General features: G+C 37.1%; 2 protein-coding genes and 1 long non-coding RNA gene across 7 annotated transcripts in view; 2 read left to right on the top strand and 1 right to left on the bottom strand.

Moving 5' to 3' along the window:
• Positions 1–344, bottom strand: part of LOC135695331 (uncharacterized) — a 76,467-nt gene extending 76,123 nt beyond the window's left edge. For 2 of the 4 annotated variants that reach the window (XR_016143969.1, XR_016143968.1), the window contains exon 1: positions 38–339. This is a non-coding gene — a long non-coding RNA (uncharacterized LOC135695331). Of the gene's footprint in view, positions 1–37 lie in introns of all 4 variants that reach the window. The other 2 variants (XR_016143966.1, XR_016143965.1) reach the window with 2 other exon arrangements.
• A 753-nt stretch (positions 345–1,097) lies between these two features.
• On the top strand, positions 1,098–8,983 carry LOC148960559 (putative ammonium transporter 1). Of its 2 annotated transcripts, none has more exons than XM_089109424.1 (9): positions 1,098–2,028; positions 3,337–3,426; positions 4,112–4,195; positions 5,277–5,374; positions 6,104–6,235; positions 6,770–6,976; positions 7,454–7,592; positions 7,894–8,106; positions 8,616–8,983. In XM_089109424.1, the coding sequence occupies exons 1-9, from the start codon at positions 1,950–1,952 to the stop codon at positions 8,807–8,809; spliced, it is 1,236 nt and encodes a 411-aa protein (XP_088965550.1). In that variant the 5' UTR covers positions 1,098–1,949; the 3' UTR covers positions 8,810–8,983. The 2 variants fall into 2 exon arrangements, with proteins under 2 accessions (XP_088965550.1, XP_088965549.1); XM_089109423.1 differs by having other exon boundaries at positions 1,100–2,028; positions 3,965–4,195.
• A 5,022-nt stretch (positions 8,984–14,005) lies between these two features.
• Positions 14,006–22,489, top strand: LOC148960560 (putative ammonium transporter 1). The gene is made up of 8 exons (XM_089109202.1): positions 14,006–14,165; positions 16,384–16,473; positions 18,466–18,696; positions 19,451–19,554; positions 20,151–20,288; positions 20,640–20,852; positions 21,704–21,842; positions 22,247–22,489. The coding sequence occupies exons 1-8, from the start codon at positions 14,144–14,146 to the stop codon at positions 22,471–22,473; spliced, it is 1,164 nt and encodes a 387-aa protein (XP_088965328.1). The 5' UTR covers positions 14,006–14,143; the 3' UTR covers positions 22,474–22,489.
• Positions 22,490–22,502: the final 13 nt, after the last annotated feature.

A 22,502-nucleotide genomic window follows, 5' to 3' on the forward strand; every position in this document is an offset into this window, starting at 1 on the left:
AAAGATACGGTGGCATTGTAATAGCAATAATACTTACCCTTGACTTGGGCATGAAAATAGTCTGCTTCCCATTTCAGTTTAGAATAATTTACATTTCCCGAGCTTTTAAAAGTTGCAGGAGCCATTAGCAATGTTTCTAACCTTTCGCACTGTAGTTTAGTCTTCTAGAAATAAATTAAAAATGGCGCACAAAATTACAGCCAATGAGCGGAAAGGATTTTCTGCATATTTAAACTTTTCTAAGAAAGCGCCTTCGTAGAAAAAATTTGTTTCGCATATTTTCATAGCTAATTTTGAATTTGGCCAACAAACATGTTTGGGTAAAAAGTTTGTAATTCTTACATGAAGGCTTTGAAAGTTTTTTCAATCTAAATAAATACGGTGTCTATGGTAGCTTAGTTAAAATATTGTCTCGTTGTAAAAGCGTCGTATTTATACTGCGACTACGGTAACAAAATTACAGACCAAAAACGCCATTTAGGTAAAGGAAACATGACAAAAAACGAATTCTCAGCCAACTTTCATGCTTGAAAGCGTAGTCTCTTTGTAATAGTCAGGATCTAGAAGAAGTGTTAGTGATGATGTTTAATGTGAAAATGATAAGAAAAAAGATTTTGGTGGAAATGACAGGTTAATAGATAAAGTGCTAGATGGAAAGAAATTCTTGGTTAGAAAGTTTATTTCTATCGCAGAATATGAAAATATATAAATCACATCTCGATTTTACAAACCAAGAAAAGATTGATGTAGCAACGACGAGCTTGGTGCACAGCAGGACCTTTCATGCCAGTATGCCAGGGGGGGGCCTTTTTCCAGAGTTTGCACTGATCCTTTTTACAAGAAATAGCCTAAGGAGATCATTTTTGTGGCAAGTGTATTGCTATGGTATCATAACGAGTAGCAAAGTGTGTTTTGGGTAAAGAACTTTGTGCCGTCGACCAGAGGCCATTACAGCATTCAAGAGTCTTTTAAAAAAGGGAGAAGATTCGGGGATTATTAGTCAAGGAAAACTTGAGAGACAATTAGTCAAGGAAAACTTGAGAGACAATTAGTCAAGGAAAACTTGAGAGCTGAATTCTAGGTTTCTCTTTTTTTGCTTCTAATGTTTTCAAAACCGCCTAGTTGTTCAAATATTGATCATGTTCCTTTTTGATACGATCCTTTTCCGAGCTTTTTAGAAACTGTCGATTGACGATTTGGTACTGTAGAAATTGGTAAGATGGTAGCTGAGAGTAGGTTTCAAAGCTACTCTTAGAGAGAACAATATCACCGATTTCAGAACTGGTGAAAAGGTCAAGCCACTGTTTCCCCTGTCTGGTGAGAAAATAGTCAAAACTTTTGACAAGGCCTCAGCCATTCAAGATACATTACAGAGCACATGGATCGATAGCTCGTTTGGAGGGCATTTAGTATGTCCTCAGGCACTTTGAATTCCGTATTAGAGAAATCAAATTAAGTAATATAACATTTTATTTTGTGTTGCTACTGTGGAAAAGCAATCTTGTAATCAGCTTTTGTTCTGATGGAGAAAATGTTTCGAATCATTTAAAATATGTAGCCTACTTTTTGTAATGTTTTTCACAAGATGAATTTCAATGCAGAGATCAAGAGGAGTGGATCAAAGGAAGCTGGAAAAGATTATTTCGAATACAATAACTTTGAATAATATATCTGCTTGAGGTGTCTGTTATTAGAAAAGACGACACAATACAATGTTGACACTCTATTGAAAACGTTTCTGTTGTTGTTTTGGTTTCAATCATCAATAAATTTAATACAGCAAAGAAATCTATTAAGCTTTCTTTTGTTACTACGAAACTGGAAACTAGGGCTTTCCTTGCACTGATAAAATGCTCTGGTGGTTTCAAACAGATACAATCTGGTTCTCCCTCGCTTAAGCATTTAAACAGTTAGACATATTCGACATTGCCTATAGAATAATTTGCAGCATGAATTCAACAGTGCTCTTCCTGAACTTTGATGCCTCGAAACACCAAACAGTACTTGCTACAATTGCTGCGTTGCTAGGTGAGTATGCTTTTACAACCTGTTTTGAAACACACCTAGCTTTGAATGTAAATTTCCAGTTTATCTAAGATTTCTAGCTGATATTCACGACCTTATTGAATTTTGATATTCTCCTGCATCGATAGTTGAAATTGTATTTTCATTGTATCAATGCGCAATTTTGGAAACTTTTAGCTATTCGTACTCTTAGAAAGTCGTACCCAGGGACGCTGGAGATGGGGACGCAAGAGACCATCTGCCCCTGTTTTCCTTTGATCGAAGGGGCAAAGAGGGGCAAAGTTTGCTTTTCATAAATGTGACCTTGACGTCGGCCATTTGTGATTATCTAAAGATTCAGACGAAATTCTGGCTGTAGTGCCTTATTCAGGATATTTCTCAAAACTTTTATTAAATTTCCTTATGCTAAAAGTTAGCAAATTTTAAGACCATACAGTAGATCGGAATAAAATGACTGTTACGAATGAATTAATCGAGTCTGAGCATAAATTAATTTATAAAGCCTTGATCGTTCCGACAACCCTGGTCGCAACCCCTCAAAAATCCTGGTTACGCCACTGCTTCCCCTTGGTTTGTAATACTTTCAAGCATTGAGATTAAAAAACCAGTGTATTACTTTAAGTCCAACTGTTTAAGTCTTAGTTTTACCTACACTTGGAATTTTATTTCCAGGAGAATCAACTTCATCTAGGTTATAGAACAGGCGTCCTTGCTGAGAGCGATTTATTCAATGAAAATCCCCAGAGAAAATTCTAATCTTGTTTACCCTTTTTATGTTATTGCCTGGCCCAATGAAAACATTGTCTAAAGTTTTCTTTTCACCGTGGGGATAAAAAATTCCCAAAAGTTAAGCTCAACCATCCTTATCTCTAGAAGTTTTTTGAATAATAATGCATAGGGTGAGATTAACGAATTCACAAGCAGTGTTGTGTTTTATTGTGAGACATTTCTTCTACTATCCTTTACAAAGAGTGAAAAAATTGTGTTTTTCTTACAAAAGACGTACACCTCCCCATAGCGTTCCAACCCTAACAATAGAAAAATGATTTCAATCCGACTGCTCTCAAGCAATTCTGAGAAACCTATCTACAACGGACAGTTCAGGCCGTTTCTAAATAGCGCCCCTGGTCGTTTCTAAAGAGCCAGCTTTATATTCGTCCTTCTTTCTTGTTTCTAAGAAAGAATAGTTAAAGGCCTGAGAAAGTAAGTCACACATTTGAAACATCGTTTTAAACATTAAGATTTCGGCTTTAAATCTTTGCAAGTTAAGTGATCCTTAAATATGATTCCCATCTTCCTTCTGATTTTTAGGTGGTTCTCTTGGTTTTACACTGCTCCACGTTGGATTATGTCAGCCAAAGAACACCAGTTCCATTTTGATTCATAATCTTGTTTGCGCCAGTAAGCAAAATCCAATTTCCACTAAATTTTTGTCATATTGTCTTTTTTATACAAGAGTAACCGCTTAAGTCAGGAAATTTCACAAAACACTTTATCCAGTGGCTTATGTAGGGGGCTTAAGATGCGAACAACACCTTTTTGAATCGCACCTTTTACTTTGGCATACTTTGAAAGCTGCCTACAAAATTTATGCAGCTATAATCTACAGATACTAAAGTACTTACGTGGCTTAGGCCATGAGTCAGTCAACTATTGGCGAATCAATGAGGGTCTTAGCCTTCGTCTTAACCCCATCCCCTTCCCCCTTCAAAGAAAGTAAGTTAATCGATTTCATAACACTGACAAATGGAAAATAGAACAAACCGTATACTTAACATTTGCTTGCAAAGTGTCTGATATAGAAATTGCCCAGAAGGGGGCGTTTCTGTAATTGAAACTGCATTGACTAAAACAACATCCATTGCCCATTTCATTTAAACGATGTAGCCACTCATGGCTATTCACCTTACATAATGTCTATAGAGAAAATATTTTCTAGGTATTGCAGTACTTTCCTCTTGGTCGGTTGGATTTGCATTCTCTTTTGGCACTTCATCAAATCCATTTTTGTCATACGAGAACTTCTTTTTGGTCGACCAAAATACTGATGTCCTTATGACGTGGGCTTTTCACTGCTCCTCCACAGTTTTATTTGTGACCATTGTGAATGGAGGGTTTGTCGAGCGCATGAGGTTTCCAGTCTACATTGCAACAACAATTTTCCTCGCAGGTAATATTTGTTTCTGCTTATCTTATGTTATACTGCAGGGCCTACGCCATGAAATTGAAAGTGGGGGGAGCCAAGGCTAGCAAAAGTAGGGTTCCAAGGCTTTTCCCCTTTTACTGCAGCTTCAAAACTACTTGTGAGAGGCCATGGCCCCTCTTGCCCCCCAGGTAGCGTAGGCCCTGAACTGTACCATATCAAGATTCCCCTTGCTTTTATGAAAAAAATAAAACAACGATAATTAGCAAAAGTACGAGAAATGTCGTCAACACGAGAATTTCGCGCGCTTTTCGAAAATAAAGTAACCCAAACTCCCATAAGAGGTCACGTGACGCTATCACTTATACAGTTAAATAAATTTATACACTAAAGTAGGAACATGAATCCAATTTCTTTTACCAATTTCTTTAAGTCTTTTCTTTAAAATTCTTATCTGTATGCTATCATCAAACAACTTTGACAGGACATTTGTAGCAACATAAACATCACATTCATGATTATTATTCTTATCATATTCAGACAATTGGTAGTCGAGGTGCGATTGCATTCTTCAGTCGTAAATTCTGTAACTCTTGGCTTTCGTATTTTTACCTTTTAACGGGTTCAAAGTACGTTTTTCTTCCTGACCAAAAGCAACTTCTTGAACGCACAAACTCTATGTAAGGAAGTATTTCATTACTATTTAATTTTCTAGAGAAAACTGTTCTTTTTAACGAACAGAACATTTCTACCATATACTATACTTACAATGGAGTAATGGCCCATAGACAAGAATTTTTCTTCTTGAAAAATTCCTTTGAAAAATTTACCTGAAAATATAGAAATTTTTAGCACTGAATATCAAAACACTTTAAGTTCCTATCATATTCTAACTTTCCCGTAAGATCTTTGTAAAAGCCGAGGATAAATCTGGGGGTGTACGTTCCCACAACTTCTGAAAATTTCTTAATATAGAAGATCAATTTTTTTAGTATAGTTTCTAATATAATTTTTGAATAATTGTGTCAAAAAGGACATCAAAACCAAATTTTTTCTCTAGCCAAAAGTATAAAATAAATTGTCATATTTTATTTTTTTTGGTTTCCAGGCTTTGTTTATCCCATTGGCTGTCATTGGTCATGGCACCAGAATGGATGGCTGTACCATGGAATTGGTACTGCAAAGGGACAGCGGATTCGCTTTATCGTAAGTTTGAGATAATATTTACAACTCCAGGGACTGTTTCACTTGTTCGTAGACTTGTATGAATTAAAAGATTAGCTACACGTTACACATTAAACTGCACAAATGCATTTTGTATTTAGCAATAAAATCAAAATATTCATTTTTGGACCGTAAAATTGGCATCACTGACCATCAGTGCATGCTCAAATTGGTTGAAATTCATTGACGACATCAATATTGGGGTATATTTTATGCTAAGGTGTTGAAATTAACCTTTTTACTTTTCACAAATGAATTTTTCAAGCGAGGTGTATTCTATATTGATAGAAATTGCAGTAAGGCAGAGAAACTGTCTCAACCTCATGCTAAAAATTTGGCTTGCTGTGTTATAGTGCAGGGAAATCCGAGCCGGGGAAGTAGCATGGGGTGCACGTTCCCACATTTTCTGAAAGATGTCCCTTTTCATATATGTTTTTTTCGTTTGGACCATTAGAAATATGTCATCACTCTAGGCTCAAAAGTTTCACATTATCCTTGACTTTTGTTTTTAGTTTCGCTGCAACCTTGACTTACTAGCCATTCACTTACTAGCAAAATGTTAGTAATTGTTGTTAAAATGCATGTGTTTTTCTTCTTTGGTAAAATTTTGATTGCCTTACTTGATTAAACTTTTAATAAAATTTTAATAATAATTATTATTTTAGTTTCCTTTGGAAAAATTTTTAAATACTTCGAACTCGGATTTTGCAGGACCGAGGTGGATCAGCTGCATTTCACCTCAGTGCAGGATCAATCGCACTGTTTGCAGGTATTTTTCTAAAACCAAGGAAAGAAAGGAGAGGCGTCTTTAAGCTACAATTTGTTGGTGGACAAACAAACATTGTGAGTCATTTTTAAGCAATTAGAATTGGAATGCTTTCGAGATTAGAAAATGAAACCTCACAATGTGTTTATTACGTTTTCATAACTCAAAACAATCAAAACAGCAGTTATCAGAAAAACGCAGCCTGAAAATTCGAAAGAAGGTCATGTATGATAGCCTCAGTTCCATATATGCCTAACTGACACAATGCTTCTATATCATTGAATTGACATGATAAGATTTGATAATGCGCGAGAAGAGGTTTTACTGCGTAGCTTCTCCATGAGAAAGGGACCTGGGAACTACCTTAGGTTTTCAGAAATGTTGCACTATATTGCTGTCGAAGAGAGAAAATAGCACGAGTTATTTCATTAACTCTTTGTTTTCAACTAAAAGAAAAATCTGTAATAGCCTTTTTGAAGAATCATATTTCTTTAGATACATAAAAACTTTTGATTAGAAACAAACAGTACAATTTCAACCATTAGAATTTTAACTTTGAATGAAGTACAAAATGAAATTCCTTACTAACTTATACTTTCTTCCATCTGAAGAACATCTTTATTGGAGGCTTAGCAGCCATGATATCAATCCTAGCAAAAAATATTGTGGTGAACAGCGATGCACCAACGATTGCAATCATCAACAGTGTAGTAGCAGGTTGCACGAGCTCTCTTGTTGCCATCATGTTTAAAAGAAGTAGAATTGCTGGTGAAAACTGGAACACAAAGACGCTTTTAAATGGAGCATTTACAGGCTTGGTAACTTACAAGCTGTTCGTGATTATAACTTGGCGGGCTTTAAAATTATGTTCATGCAAGTTTCAAGATTCTATGAAGTTTATTTGTTGTATGCTTAAGTCAATCAACGTTCAAGTTCTGAACCAATCAAATCATAGAAAGGCACAGAAATTTTATCGACCGTGCATGCAACTGCCATCTAAATAGAGATACAGTCTTTAACCAAAGCGTGTATCGGTTTCTCTACACACCATCTAGCAGCTTTGTGCCTGAGTTGTCAATTCATCAAACGGAATAAACATACGTATATAAGCAGTACGGTCTTTATATACTTGTTTTCAAAGCCCTATTCTATCTGTATTAGATTCTTACTTCAGAAAAAATATCTTTTGTTTAGTTAGGAAACCATTTTTGAAAATACAGTGAAAGTCGCTGCAATGATTGTCCCTTATATCCAATATATCCAACAAGTATTTAAAACCTACTTTCATCTTTTAGGTTGCAGTGTCTGCTAAGCCTCACAAACTGCACCCTTATGCAGCATTTGGCCTCGGAATGGTGGCTGGCATTGCATACATTGGCTGGTCAGTTGGCCTAAAACATTTTGCTTTTGACGATGTCGTCGATACTGTCACTGGTAAATACAATTTATTTTTAAAGTAGATAACAGCGCAAATAAGCTATTTTGATTCAATCGCCCATCGTGAAAGCTATTCTCTGCCTTTTGAAAGCCCGAATAGGCACTGTTCACCGAGTTTCTTGAACAACTATTTCCCTGCCATTCCCTCCTCCTTCTTTTTATCAAGATCTATAGATTCTTGTTTTTGTAAAATGGTTTTTTTTATAACTAGCCACTAATACGTTTAGAATTTGTAATAGCTGTATCATTAAAATGCTAAAAATATTTATGATTCTAATGACACTAATGTTTCTTACAGTTCACTTAGGAGGCGGTGCTTGTGGTGTATTTGCAGCATCGTTATTGGATAGAACAGAAGGTTTGCTCTACAATGGGTCGAATGAATCATTCAAGAGCCTAGGATGGAGTCTTGTGGCACTCCTATCTTACATAATTTGGAATGGCCTGTCAATATCCCTAATTTTGCTACCTTTCCATCATTTAGGACGCCTAACCTACAACGGCGAAACTGGTAAGTGAATATGGTCCCTTTCAATCCATATTGTGACGATGCAAAGATGTACTTAAAAAGAAATATAGGGCCAAGATAGCAGTATATTTTGTCGCGGTTTGTGGTTAGTCTACAGTCCCTGACAAAATTTCTTTTATTGCCCTGTTGCTTAAAGCTTACTTTAAAATTTGAACTGTTTTGAGTAAGAACGACCGAAACAAATACTCTCTTCCAAAACAATGTTGGTTATAGAGTTAGATAGCAAAACCATTATAATGTAATCCATTTGACTAGAATAAATCTCGTAAAAATGCACGATTCTAAAGTTTTTTGGGGGAGGGGGGGAGGGAGGGAATGCAGTATGTAATATTCAAAATTTATTGTACTGTACCAAGACTTTTGCTTGGCAATTCAGCAGTATATACGTAATATATTGATACGGCATTTTCGCTTTGCAACAATTTTGATCGTGTAATTTTTGCTTTAGAACTTTTTGTAGTTTTTGTTAACTTGACTGGTCTTCATTTTAGTGCAAAGAGATGGGATAGATAACGCCATATTCAATGAGCCTGCAAACCCAAAGGTTGGAGGCAGATCTGCCGTGCAGCTGCAAACCACGATAACAGCCTACAGTAATGACAATGAAGTCAACCATAATGGCCTAAATTCAAGTGACAATAATTTCAGTAAGTCAACATGGAGCCCCACAACAAGTTTTTCTTAGCAGTAAATATATTTTTCTGTATTATAAGGTTGTGGTTTTATCCTATGGGTTGTTGTTGAAATGTATGTTTATACCGTCTGGCGGTCTTTCATTCAGGTAATTAGTTTAGATTAGCGTAACAAAAAAGTATTTTCAATTCTATCTAGTTGTGAGATGATAAATTGTAATAACTCATCTGAACTGTGTCTGTCTGGGAAGTTTCTATAAGAGAGAGAAGCCTGCTGACGGAGTATTTTAATTCTATAGTTGCACAACTAGACCCGCTTGTCAATTACGGCTGAAGCAGAAAAGACGAAAATGAAAAACATTAAATGGCTGTAATCCTTGACATAAGGGCTGGAACATAACTTCAAGAAGGATGACTTTTCTTTAATCTACAACTAAATGTATTATAATAAGTGATTATTTGAGGTTGATTAATTCTCTATCTCCCTCTTTAATGTGGAAACATTCTAACAATCATGCTTCAAAAGAAAATGAAAAACACAATTTGGCTACATTGATTAAAGTCTTCAAGTTGGGAATGTAGGCAATCACTATCGCCTTTATACAAGCTTATTTTCGGACACCTCTTGTTTTCATTTAGCAAACAAATACACCATGGAATCACAGAATGTGAGATTCCAACAGTGGGTGCGAGGCAAAAAATGACCCCATGCAGAATACTTAACTCGAGCTTGAGGTGAGTTTCTTCACAAGATGATGTGGTCAAAGACTCTGTTAAAATGCCTTGCCCTTTTATTTTCAATACGGTTGATGATTTTACAAAAAGGAATCGTTTCAATTTGAGCAGGGAAAAGGGGCAGGAGTTGAAGAAAAACACCTTTAACCTTTTCAATGTATCGATGTTCATAACACATACCGTAGCAGCCCAAAGAGTGAGAGCGTCACCCCTTCCTTTCTTTAAAAGCATGATCTATCTAGTTTTTCTAAAAATTTACGAAAGTTTGTTAGACAGAGGAAGGTCTGATTTTATTTAATATTTCCCTCTGTTTAGAAAATAGCATGCTTAGAGAGGGAACACAGAAGTGTTATCATATAGAGTTGTTCTTGAAATAAAGAAGCTGGTACCGTCAAGGAAACGTCAGTCCTATTGTACCTGTCTTATCATCAAAGCTACACAAACTAAGTCCTATGGGTAGCAATAATAATGATAATAATAATAATAATTCATACTAATTATAAGTCAATATGCGTCTAGATCAACCTTGTCGCATGGTGCCAAAAAATCCTGGTAACTTCATTTATTAATTGATGGTTAAAATTCTCCAGGTTCATTATCATTAGACAAATATTCGTTTGAATAAAGTTGAATAAAGTTGAGTTAGTCACCCCATTGAGTTTGACCAAAGTTGAAGAACAGAGTCGAGAGACAATGGCAAACATTCTGTCTGGAACCTCAAAAAATGTCATGTTTTTGAAAATTGTTGTCTCATTGGCCAGAGACAATCTTTAACACTGCAGACGAAAGTTCCTCTAGATAACAAACTACAGTGTGATTGTCGTGTGGCAGACAGTTTATTGCCCCACAGATACAGTGCAACATGATACTCGACAAAAAGTATGTTTTCAAAAGATATAGTCACTCGATTAAAAAGTACGTTGTGTTTATATCTTAAGCCCAGGCAAAACGACCGGACATTTTCACTGGACATGCACTGGACAAATGTCCAGCGTAAATGTTGCGTCGTTTTGCCACCTTTTCCAGTCTTGTTAAGCGATGTTGAGTGTTGTTCAGTCGATTTTGAAGGCAGCCAAAAATGTTCACTGGACAGGATTAAATTTCTTTTGTTCACTGAACATCATCAGGTACCAACTTCTATCAGAAGGTTGGCTACCATGACCCTCCAACTATCCCAAAATCTGAGTTTTGGTTTGTTGTCATGGTCATAGAAGATTTTATCTATGTTCACCGATGTTGTAGAGAAAATGCTCAGTCGGTTTGCATCTCTACTGAACATTGTCCAGTTCGCGCATGCGCAATTGATGCAATGGATTGTATTTGGCGTCAACTTATTTCCCATTTTTAGATCTTCAACAAACTTTCGAAGCAACGTTAATATTCAATGATTCAATTTGACGAATGGCAGAAAAAGACATTTCATTAGTAACGACGGGTCTTCTGAAGAGATTAGCTTTAGTTCCGATAAGGAAAGCGATTGCAGAGTGCACGAGTACGGTGATTTTGATGAACCTAGCAAGTCCTAGCCATTCTTCGATACTACAATCTATATCATACGACAATACGGTTAGGGCTATGACAAATTTATTTTCAAAGGTAAAGAGATGTCCCGTTGTCAGTTATCCCAACCGCATTCTTTAACAGGGAAAAAGTTCACTAAACAATGTTCATTCGTTTTGCCACCACCAATATTTTCTTGATATCCATACTCTGAACAAGTGAGCAGTGTCGAGAGCGTGACCAGTTGTCCAGTCGTTTTGCTGGGGCTTTATAGGGTTGGATACTGCTTTTGATGCAAAGAGATAACTTATTGTAAGGTAAAAGTGACTCGAGAAATGTATGTTAGATACTTTTTCATGATAAAGTTGCAAGATACCAGGCACCGCGCAGCCATTGGGCTAGCAGGGGCTATAGCCCACCCACTTTTTTGCAATAATAGGCTAGAAATTTTTTTAAAAGGTCTTCTCTAGCACAACTTTGGATAGCTTATTCCTATGCAGTTCTTCTTGCCTGGAAACCTTTTTTGTTCATTTTCTAGGTGTTTTATCATCTTTAACATTAACGATATGAAGTATTTTTTAACTGGGTTAGCTTGGTTTTTCATTACCCTCGAGCTTTTTCTATCTATTTTTATAGTTATTGGTATCTTCTCTGAACCAGACTGTTTATAAAAATTCAATAGAAATAAGCAAGTATTTTCTAAAATTGGCGTTTTCCGGCGTTCAAGAGGGCGTGGCCTCAAAATTTTTTTGGTCACACCCATGTCAGCCTCTCCGCTTTTAGAGTGGTGCGCGGTCCCTGCAAGATACTTCTAACAAACAACAAGAAACTCGTACCAAGCGACTAGGTCGATGAGGTTGAATAGACATTGAATAAATAGGGATTTGAACAAAAAATATTTACTTATAAATGGAGCTACATCAGTGGTTATTAAAGGGAAAAATAGTTATGTAGATTATGTTATTGGGAAATTACATTAAAGGGAAAATTAGTTATGTAGATTGTGCATTATATGATTTTAAAGCTAGCAAGTCATGTCTATGCTATGATAATAACGGTCTTTTGTCTCCCGAAGTTACTGTTTGACAGAGTTGTCTTTTAACTAAAAGACATGATTCCAAGATTTTGCTTAAGATACAAATGTATTTTCAAACATAACCGAGCTCCTTGTGTAAGAAGCATATAGTTGATTAATACACCTATCTTTATCTAAGATACAGTTACTTTTTGGGCACCTTCCCTTATCTTGAAGATTTGCTCCTTTCTTGAAGAAACAAGTTAGTAATATGCAGGGCCTCCGACGAAGGGGGGGCCGGGGGGGCATGGCCCCCTCACTTTTTTGCAAAACAATAAAGCTTTTTTTTAAAACCTTTGTTGTGATTGTTATATTTTCTCTTGGCCCCTCCACTTTCCAACCTGCGTCGGAGCCAATGATATGTATTGTGAATATGTATTAAGACAGAATGTCTGAGGTTCCCAGTGAAAACGTAGCCAAACTGGGCTTTGCAAAGCAAAGATCCAATGGGCTATTAATTTTCATAAACATATTAAAAGGTAAGAAAATTCATTTTACCTAAAAGTAGTTCTAAGATGCTTGTATAGAGAATTTCCTTAATGAATTTCAAAAACGCTGTACACATTATCTTAGATTCTCTGTTTCGTGACTCACAATGAGTTTTTCGAAATATTTACAGAAGATTAATTACAGAACATTAACAGGAATGCGATAACAGTAATGATAGATAATAATAAAAGATGAAAGAGATCGACATGTATTTGAAATCAAAGTCAATTGAAAAAATATGATAAAAGCATTTCCAATTTCATCAACGATATGGCTTCCTTTTAGGAGTGTAGCTGGAGAGATAGGTGTAAATCCTTTGTTAATGTAGACACGAGCACGTGTCTATTTTGAAAAAACTTACTAATTCAGCGGGACAGGAGAAGCTAAGGCCCAATGTTAGGCTGGTGCCGTCGAAACGAAATTCATATTGGGGGGGGGGGGGGCTTCCCATTGTATTGCTTCCCATTCAGTACACTGTTACAAAGGAAATATACTTGACAATTATTTAGGGGTCTCCAGCCGCTTCCCCCGCTCTCGCAGGCACCGAAGAGCGTTGAGAAAAGTGGGGGGCTAAAACCGTTAAAAAAGGGGCTTTTCTGGTAGTTTGATACTTAATATTTGGCATTTTTTGCAAAAAGTGGGCGAAAGCCCCCCCCCCCCCCCCTGCTCCGCGGTGCCTGTCTCGACGGCCCTGTTAGTGGCCAAAAGTGACCTGAGTGAGAGTAGCCAGAAGGGGTCTAGTGGCTCTCAACGCAAATTGTTTGAAACTTTGCCCTTTTCAATACAGGGAGACGACCCTTCAACAAAAAATTTGATGAGTTGTGTCGTTGGCATTGTATCAACCTACTGAAGATTTGTGGTTTGTAGGCACAAGCTTTCTGATCATTGGGAATTGGCGCAAGGATGGTGCTATGGGGTGTCGTCGTGGGGGGGGCACCAGATTGGGAAGACCTGTTGCCTCCTTTCAGTTTAGAAAGTGGTTTAACAGGTTGTGACTCAGCTATCTCTTTTTATGATCGGAAAGATTCCTAGATGCTAACCAATGCAACATTTGTGGCTTGTTGAATAATAAGGAATGTTGCTGAACGTCATATATCCTAACCATTTGCTTAAAAATTTGAGGACCAGTGACCAGTGGATGAGTCATCTCCATGGAAACAGTTAGTTTATATCCCCCACTTTTCTACCTAAACATTTGTATTCATCGTCATATTACGTCAAGGTTGCTTCTATGTGAGTCATTGTCGTGCATCCAGATAGAGACCGTTTTTCATTGGCTGGATGTGTTTTCTAATTCTTTAGTAACCATTTATTCTGTAGTAACCACGAAAACATCGTCGTTGGCGTTACAATGGCGAAGGTATGTCACTATTGTCCTGAATTCAAAACCTATTTTGAAAAGATCTTAACGCTTTGCAGTTTTGAATAAAAGAACTGTTCAGGTTGAAAAAACCGCGTTATGCAGGCGATAGAGAAATAAATAATTCGATTTTTCTCAGCACATTCTGCATTCCTTCGAGAGACACGAAACGTTTTCAGAACGATAAACCAAGGTTTTCTTTCGAATTAAGTTTGGAAGGCTGCTGCAATGGAGTCTTTAATAGTATTATGTAAGTAAAATATAATTTACAAAGTTCTGTACTACACTTCTGTACTACTACAACCAACTATACACTAATAAACTTCCTTCAGGTCTGGTCGACACCCATCGAAAGTGCTTTTGATGGCTAGTGTTGTTTTGTTAATTCTGAGTTGTGATCCACTTGAGGGTTGATTACCCAATGCAAGTATCGTGCTATCCTCGTATTACAACTGAGAAACATCATATTTTTTAAATCGCTACATTTGCAATGATTTAGAATTCGTCGATCTGAGTCTCAACTTTATTCGCGAAACAACATCAAGGCAGTTGGCTTTCTTCGTAACTTTAAGCTTTTTACTTTTTGATGTAGAAAGATAATCCTATATTCAAATCGTTAATAGTTATCAAATCCATCAATAACACCCAGATTTCTAAATTTAGGCCCGTTTTATCACTTGCTGTTAAAATGTTAATTTTATTGTTGGGGACTGATCGACCGAATCTAGTGTCCTGTTGCTCATGGTAGATACCCTTATAGAAAATTGGCCGTAATTGTTTAAGAAATGAAGTATTTTGGTGGGGAGGGGGCAATGCCCATAAAAACAAGCAAATTAGCCAACAAATGACATAATTTACCTACAAAAGCGTGTTTTTAACCGAAAATTTAGCAATTTAGCAGGGGCACTTGCACCCCTCCCCCATCCCCGCAATTTTCGCCACAGGTACAACCAGTCAAGATTGGATGAATTTGTAAGTAAAAGGGTGAGCTGAAAGGTTTTTGGAGATCTCAACATGATGTAAAGGAAGAAAGTTTTCCATTTTGTTGTTTAGCCCCATCAGCCAATTCCTGCCACCTTTTCTTCTAGGGTCCTAATGGTACGTAAATTTAGGCTTAAAGATAAACTGACACGCAAAATTGACTTGACCTCAAATGAAAGCATATCGAGCATAAATACCTGATACATTATTATGTTTTTAATATTCAACACAGTTTTCGAGCTATTGAGCGTCAAAGTTAGCCACCAAACATTTTCCGAGCACGGACGAGTTTGCCCGAGCCTTCCGCATATTCATGACGTCACAAACACCATGTTCACATCACTTGAGCAATACGATGGTCAGGAAGGCCGTATATTTATGACTCTGCGGATGAGCATCGATACATTAATTGAGTGGGTTTTGGCTCCATTTCAACAACCTGATTGGAAAACAGATTATGACTCCTTTACAAACCTTTCATAATAAGATTTGCAAGAATATCGTATTATTCAACGCGTTTGAGGCCCTTTCTCCGTCTTGCAGGACCCAGTGTGTGGCAGGCCAACATATCATATAATGGTAGCGATAAATATATTGGCAGGATTTTTTATTTTCTAGAAATCTAAGTAAAATACTTTTATTTTGTTAAATACGGCTGCTATTAGACTAATTTATCAGGGCTGCCCCCCCCCCCCAAAAAAAAGTTAATCTTGATCTTGGTTAACTTCAATATACGCAGTAAAGATTTCGAATTTAAGTCACTCATTTTCGGCATAATTTTTATTCAATCACATGAAAGATTTTTAGGGGTTAAGAACCTGGTACGATCGGGTCACTATTTGCAGGAAAACAACTTGGTAAAATTTTCAACTCCCAGGCCGCTGCCACCCTGTAACTCGGGTGAACCGATGAGTTTGCCAACCCAAAATAAAATAACGTTCATGATTTATATGGATGTAGAAATAAACTATCGAAGTAATAATTTTTTGAATATATTTGTAAAAGAAGCTTGATTCATGATAAAAGGAAAAGATTCTTACATTCGTCCGCATGATTGACTTCAGAATTGAGAATTTCATCGAGCAGCTAAAAGTGCCTATTCCTTCCAAACTTAAATTCCCTCCTAACGTAACGCAATACCAGCCAGCACATATCCTCTGTACATTTCATTAGCCTCGAATTTTCATGTATCTGGGATCAAAGGCTACGTAGACCTCCTCGAATAGTAACTGAACAAGATGAACTGAACTGTCCAGTCCGTGAGTGATTTCCATTCAAGGAAAAAAACATGGTGTTTGTGACGTCACACGCACTGGTAGGAGGCCATGTCCCTCAAAAATGATAAAATTCTTTATTTCTTATGAAAAACTCCTTTTATTCTTATTGTTTATAAACAATGATGCCCAATCTTTACTTCAGTCAGAGATAAAACGTCAATTAGAAAAAGTTTTTCACACTTTATATAACTGTTTCCTTCTCTTTTCTAGTCGCATTTGTGGGATATACACTATTGCAGCTTGGAGCTTCACAACCAAAGAACACATCTTCCATCATAATCAATAATGTGTTATCACTTGGTAAGGCTAAAATTATCATTTGCCCACCATAGCCTCTCAGTTGAAGCGTGGAATCAAATGTAACATGCAACTTTGCTGTTATTATGGACATCAATGACGTGAAGGTCTTTTGCTGATAAAACCGTGCCACCTTTGTCATGTTTAATCTGCTATACACGCTTTTTTATACAAAAAATCCTTACAAGAAACATCAGGTACAGATTTGCCCAAACTAAGAACAATATAAGAAATAAGGCAGGCTGAAATTCGGCAAAATTCGAAAAATAAAATATCAGCAAAAATTGAATAGCAATAAGGCAACAGAACGCGATAAGCAAAATAGCATTCATTACTTTATCAAGCACATGTTATGTCCAGACATATTCTACAGGAACATACTTAGACTTTTTAACAGTGTTAATGCTATTTTCTCGTTACACGAGGTACTTGAGGTTTGAGTTTAATTAATATGTGAGAACTTTCCCATCTACTCTCAGAAACTCTGGAAGAGCTGCGAGCATGGGGACGAAGCACCAAGAAAAATAAGCATAACAATAGCAAAAAGCAACTCCTTATAATTGCAAGTCTAAATGGGCAGTCGTCCCCTCCCTTTTAGCACTGTCATAGGAATATTCTCCTTTTCAATATTAGCTTCGCTTTCGTGGTTATGACGTACTTAACTTTAGGATATTCATTGCTGCACGCTGTTAGTTAGAGGACTTTTGATTTTGGCGATGGAGCAGAAAACACAAACGAAGAAAGTTTTCTCTTTGTCACGCTCCTTCGGTATAGATCCTGCTACAGAACACTGTCTTCTCCCTTTTGAACTCGTCAGTAATGCTGTTGTTTGTTTTATGAATACAAAAGGTGCTTGTATCCGCACCAAGCACTGTGCACCAGTCTAAAATTGGATGGGATTAAAAGGGCGTTGCCGAAAAATTTTGAGGGCGTTGCTCTCCAGAACGCTGGAAAACACCCCATTTTGATAATACCTTCTTCTTTCTACTTATTACTTACAAACAGTCCGATTCAGAGAAGAAATCAATAACTATAGATATAGATATAATAAGCTTGAGGACCATTAAACACCAAGATAACCAAGTTAGAAAAAACATATAATTGAACAAGACAAAACACCAAGAAAATGAACAAAAAGGGTTCCAAATTAAGAAGAACTGCTATTACATATGACCCGTTAGAGTAAATTTTCCAAAATTGAGTTAGAGTGGACTTTCTAAAAATTTTCAAAGCTATTATTGCAAAAATTGAGGGGGGGGCTAAAGTCCCTGCTAGCCCAATGGTTGTGCGGTGCCTGATCCGCACTCCACAGGATCTATTGAAAAGGGCTGTGGTCCAGCGTCCTAATGATGATGTAGGCATTACTTTAGATGCACACGATGTAGTAAGATATAAAGAAACAAGCCAAGTTACTAACAAGAAAAATTCTCAATGATGACTGGAATTATTGATACTGAAATGGCATCAACACTTACACTCTGAAGATGCATTTTGACAAGGATAAGCATCAGAAAGCTCGAGCTTATTTTCAACTCCATAATCATCATAATTTCAATCAATTCGCAGTTTTGTTTCGTTTCTCTCTTTTGCATGTGAATTACCTCCCGAAACATTGTACAGCCTTGATCACTTTTTATGAATTTGCATTAAGGATAGCCTAGCTACCCTAACACAAATGAAAAACGAATTTTTTTTTGTATATATACAAATCCAAAGAAAATCCTCAAAAATCATCAGCATAGGGGGACTAGTTCCCCCTTAAATTTCCCCCCTACTGGACTAGTTCAACCGTATACGTTAGATGGGCTTTGACCAAAGATCTCTAAGAATTTTAATGGTTCTGTGTTAACCTTCCACCGTTAATATCATTGGAACAAGTATACCTATTTCTTTATGCAAGCAAATGCAATTAAGGCTACTGCTTCAATAGCTTTTCTCTGTTACAGATGTACTAACGCTATAGCCAATAAAATCAATGCCATTTCTTTGTTCTAGTGATATCTGCGATCATGTTTTGGGCAACTGGCTACGCTTTTGCCTTTGGTTCATCTGGTGATTCATTCTTGTCTTACTCTCAGTTCTTTCTAATCGATGCTACACAAGCTGATTTTTCTGCCTGGTTCAAGCATTTCACATATCTCGCTCTCTACATTGCAATTGTCAACGGAAGCTTTGCCGAGAGAATGAGGTTCTGGATCTACCCGTTCCTTACAGTGTTTCTCTCAGGTAAGTCTTGCCTAAAACCATAATAAATTTTAGAGCAAATGGAGTGAGTTTCAACTCGTTCTAGATCAAGAAAAGTGTTAAAACTTTCCCCCAGGCGATGCCTTTAAAGGCAATCAACAGATACTAAAAATGGCCTAAACCATCTGTCTGTCAGCCATCGAAGTATCAGGTTACTCACCTTACAATTTTTTAATTGCTCTTGACTGAGCATGTCTGCACCAGAAAATTAAATGTCCTTTTGCTCTTGTTTCTGTAAATTGTCTCTGAAAAGCAATAAAATGAAGATATAAACTGCCTGCGTCGTAGTAAATTACTATGTTTTCAATAAACTTTCGTCTTTTCTTAGACAGTTGAAATGCTATATTTTCTATAGATAAAGTCGCACCCAACAATTCTCCTACAATATAGATTTTATGCATACCTCGTGTAAATACCAAGCTAGAAGATTTTCTCCTACCTCTGCATGAATCTGGAGCGACGTTTAAAGCAGGTCGAAGTGGTGTAATGTCCAACCATAAACCGTCCATAACTCAAGTGGAAGCATATCCAACCAAGGTTAAATTATGCTGATGATCTGATAATTTACTCGTTTCCTTTGTACGATAGCTTGTTTCTTTTGACCGTGACAAACACCAACCCTTATAAAAAATACCCAGTTTCTACCTCTGCTCTCATCAAGTCTAGCCAAACGTTTCATTTAAGACTTTTCTATGTATGAAAGTAATGCTACTTATGTTTATCCCTTTTTATGCAGGCTTTGTATACCCTGTTTCAACACACTGGGCATGGCACAGCCAAAAGAAAGGTTGGCTTATGACTGAATTCAACACAAGCGACAGCAAATTTATAGTTTATCAGGTAGAAAAGCTTCATTCCCTTCACCTTGAGGGCTACTGTAGTAATGAAAGGATACTAGACCCAGATCCTTTTATCAAATAATGTTATGTCGTCGTTTTGTCATTTTACAAAATAATCATCATCGCTGACGCTGAGTAAAGTAAATATGCTCTCTGTATACCTCTGCAATCTGCCTATTAAGGCCACCTAAATATAAAGTATTAAAACACAACAGCAACAACCTTTGAAAGGCCTTTTATCATGATCACCAGACACCAAGATGTTCTGACAAAAAGATAAACATGACAGTAAAATAAAATTGGAACTTGTCCTGAAGGGCATTGGGCACTCATGGCATTATATTATCCAATGCTAAAAAATTTGTCCGGCATCCTCATGTTTTTTCATTATACTGCTGAACCTGGAAAGAATCCTTCACGCGATTCTCGTAGTAATTATCCTACGTTGAAAGTTTGAGGACTGTACATAAAGGCAGTAATGTGCTTAAGATTAGAATAATTTAAGTTAAAATATATTGGAATAATTTAGTATTGGAATAATTTAAGATATCATTGAACAAACAGTTGCATAATCGATTTCTTTTCTTCTCATTAAAGGATGTTGGAGGTGCTGGTGTCATTCACGTTTCTGCTGGAGGTATTGCTGTAATTGCTGCAATTTTGTTGGGAGCTAGGCCAGCACGAAAGAGCCACGGAGAGAGAAAGCTGAAGGATATTGGGGGCGAAACAAACACGGTATGTTATGAAGCAAGTCGTTATGACGATATGGTACTCTATCCTCAACCCATACAATGAAGTTATTTGAAGATTGCCCTCTCCTCAAAAAAATTTCCAAGTGCCAACCAACGTAAAATGGCCCTCAAGAAGTGGGATTTTATCCTAGGTTGAATTTTGCACTGACAGGGTAGTCTAGTGACGCTGTTTCATCGTTGACGTTACAATTGATTTGCATGAAAAATATGATAAATTTGATCGTGGAGCTTCTATCTACAAGGAAAAATGGAGAGACTAGTTGATTTGCATTGCCAAGATTGTGTTTGAGATTAACTCTGATCGCCAAATTGATTAGATGATTTTTCTCAACAGAACATTTTCCTTGGTGCTTTGCTAGTTCTGATTGGCCTTGGAACAAAAAACGTCATTGAGAATACATCGACACTTCTCCGATCCCGTGCTCTTGTGAACTCATTTTTGGCTGCGTCGATGAGTGGCTTTACATCATTTGCGCTGAAGAGAACCGCTGTCTTTGGAGCTAACTGGAATACAAAAACCCTCCTTAACAGTGCAATAATGGGACTGGTAAGTCAAGCTCGATGTTGTCACGAGTAGCAGTTAGAAACTATATGCATTTTTCCGGCAACTCTACCCCCCAGTAAAGCAATTTATTTTGCATTACACATAAACTTTTCCCAATAAGTGTGCATCCCCTAAAGCTCAAAATTTTTGGCTAACTCAGACAATTATCATTGTTTTTTGGGCGTTCGTGTTATTAGGATGTGTGAGACGCACGGCTTCACTGAATCATCAAAAAAATTGTCAAAAAATGCCAGACAAGCTTGGCCATGCCAGTCTCGATTCGCAGCAACTAACGACATAACACTTACCCTTCCTGCTACGATGTCATATGTCAACGTTTCATAGTTTGGTTTAGATGTATTTTATGAAAAACCAAAGCATCAGTACCATTTTCCTGGCTGGAGAAAAATTTAACCATTTGAACATTCTTCTGGACAGTGATTGACTTGCTATACTAGATTTGCAGATACCTTACGAATCTAAGCAGCTCTGATTTGCTCTTTAGTTTAAATAAATATCAGGCCTATCTAATGATATCAGTGATCAAGGGACAGAAATTGTTTGGTAGGTCACCCCCCCCCCCCCCCTCCCCCATCGATTAAAAAATTTCGGAGTTAAGATTTGTCTGTAAAATTGAAGTGATGATTGGCGTTAGTCCTGTGATCGAAAAGGGTGTGAAATGGGAAACATTCTTTGACCTCAGGTCCAATGTAATTGTTGTGGCGTTATTTCTGATGACGTCACATTATGATTTTGTCGGTGAGTTTAACATGATCGCTCCCCCACGAAATGATCAGTTTCCGCCCCTGTAGTAATCAATACCTTGTGCTTACTCTACCATTTCTGTCTCATAGGTATCCGTTAGTGCTGCACCTGGAAACATGTATCCCTATGCTGCCTTTGCTATTGGGTTCGTTTCTGGCTGTGCCTATGTTGTCTGGAGTGTTTTGCTCAAGACCTGTCGGGTGGACGATATCTCTGATACGATTACAGGTAAGAGTTATCTTTGTGTATGTTATTCTTGCACAGCTTTAGCTTTGATGGAAATTTCTTTCATCCGGTATGCCATTTAGTGCTCGATGCCGTATAGGCAGTGATTGAATTAATGGTGAAGCACGAAGATTTAAGATTGTTTTATGTGCCAAAGCGTTTCTTGCATTTTATGTAAGTCTTTTGTTTTCTTCCATATTGAGGCTTATAACAGATTTCTTTACTGAACGCCTTTCAATTTTAAAAAATCCCAACAGCTAAAAATTTCATAATCATCTATCAAGACATCTATTGTTTCATCTTAAGTTAAAATTTGCTGTGATAATCGAAACAAATCTTAACCTTTGATATGCTAAGGCTATGTCAGTAACAGGTAGATAACCTTGTGTTACCTGTGTTTTTCGTAGTAAACGTCGGTGGAGGTATCTTGGGTGTACTGGCTGGACCACTGTTGACAATAGGTGACGGCGTTTTCTACGCTGGTACAATCAAGACTTTTAACGCTTTTGGACTGAACATGCTTGGATTGGTCGTGTTTTTCTTCTGGCATGCTGCATTTGCTCTCGTTCTCCTTGCAGCCTTTGTATGTGCAAACAGACTTACATACAAGCCCCACAATATTTGTAAGTATTAATTTTTTTATTTCGCTCTGCTGCTAAATTG

The sequence above is a fragment of the Rhopilema esculentum genome, chromosome 2, assembly GCF_057945365.1.
Source record: "Rhopilema esculentum isolate cy_ngs chromosome 2, ASM5794536v1, whole genome shotgun sequence".
In the NCBI taxonomy this organism is placed as follows: Eukaryota; Metazoa; Cnidaria; class Scyphozoa; order Rhizostomeae; family Rhizostomatidae; genus Rhopilema; species Rhopilema esculentum.

What these genes read in the sequence shown, in the direction of transcription:
- LOC148960559 (XM_089109423.1), top strand. Translation starts at nt 1,950, where the DNA reads ATGAATTCAACAGTGCTCTTCCTGAACTTTGATGCCTCGAAACACCAA. An exon ending in TCATAATCTTGTTTGCGCCA is followed by an intron (nt 3,427 to 3,964) that starts GTAAGCAAAATC and finishes AATATTTTCTAG; the next exon opens with GTATTGCAGTACTTTCCTCT. An exon ending in ATGGAGCATTTACAGGCTTG is followed by an intron (nt 6,977 to 7,453) that starts GTAACTTACAAG and finishes TTCATCTTTTAG; the next exon opens with GTTGCAGTGTCTGCTAAGCC.
- LOC148960560 (XM_089109202.1), top strand. Translation starts at nt 14,144, where the DNA reads ATGGAGTCTTTAATAGTATTAT. An exon ending in GGAGTCTTTAATAGTATTAT is followed by an intron (nt 14,166 to 16,383) that starts GTAAGTAAAATA and finishes TCTCTTTTCTAG; the next exon opens with TCGCATTTGTGGGATATACA. An exon ending in TTGGGGGCGAAACAAACACG is followed by an intron (nt 20,289 to 20,639) that starts GTATGTTATGAA and finishes TTTTCTCAACAG; the next exon opens with AACATTTTCCTTGGTGCTTT.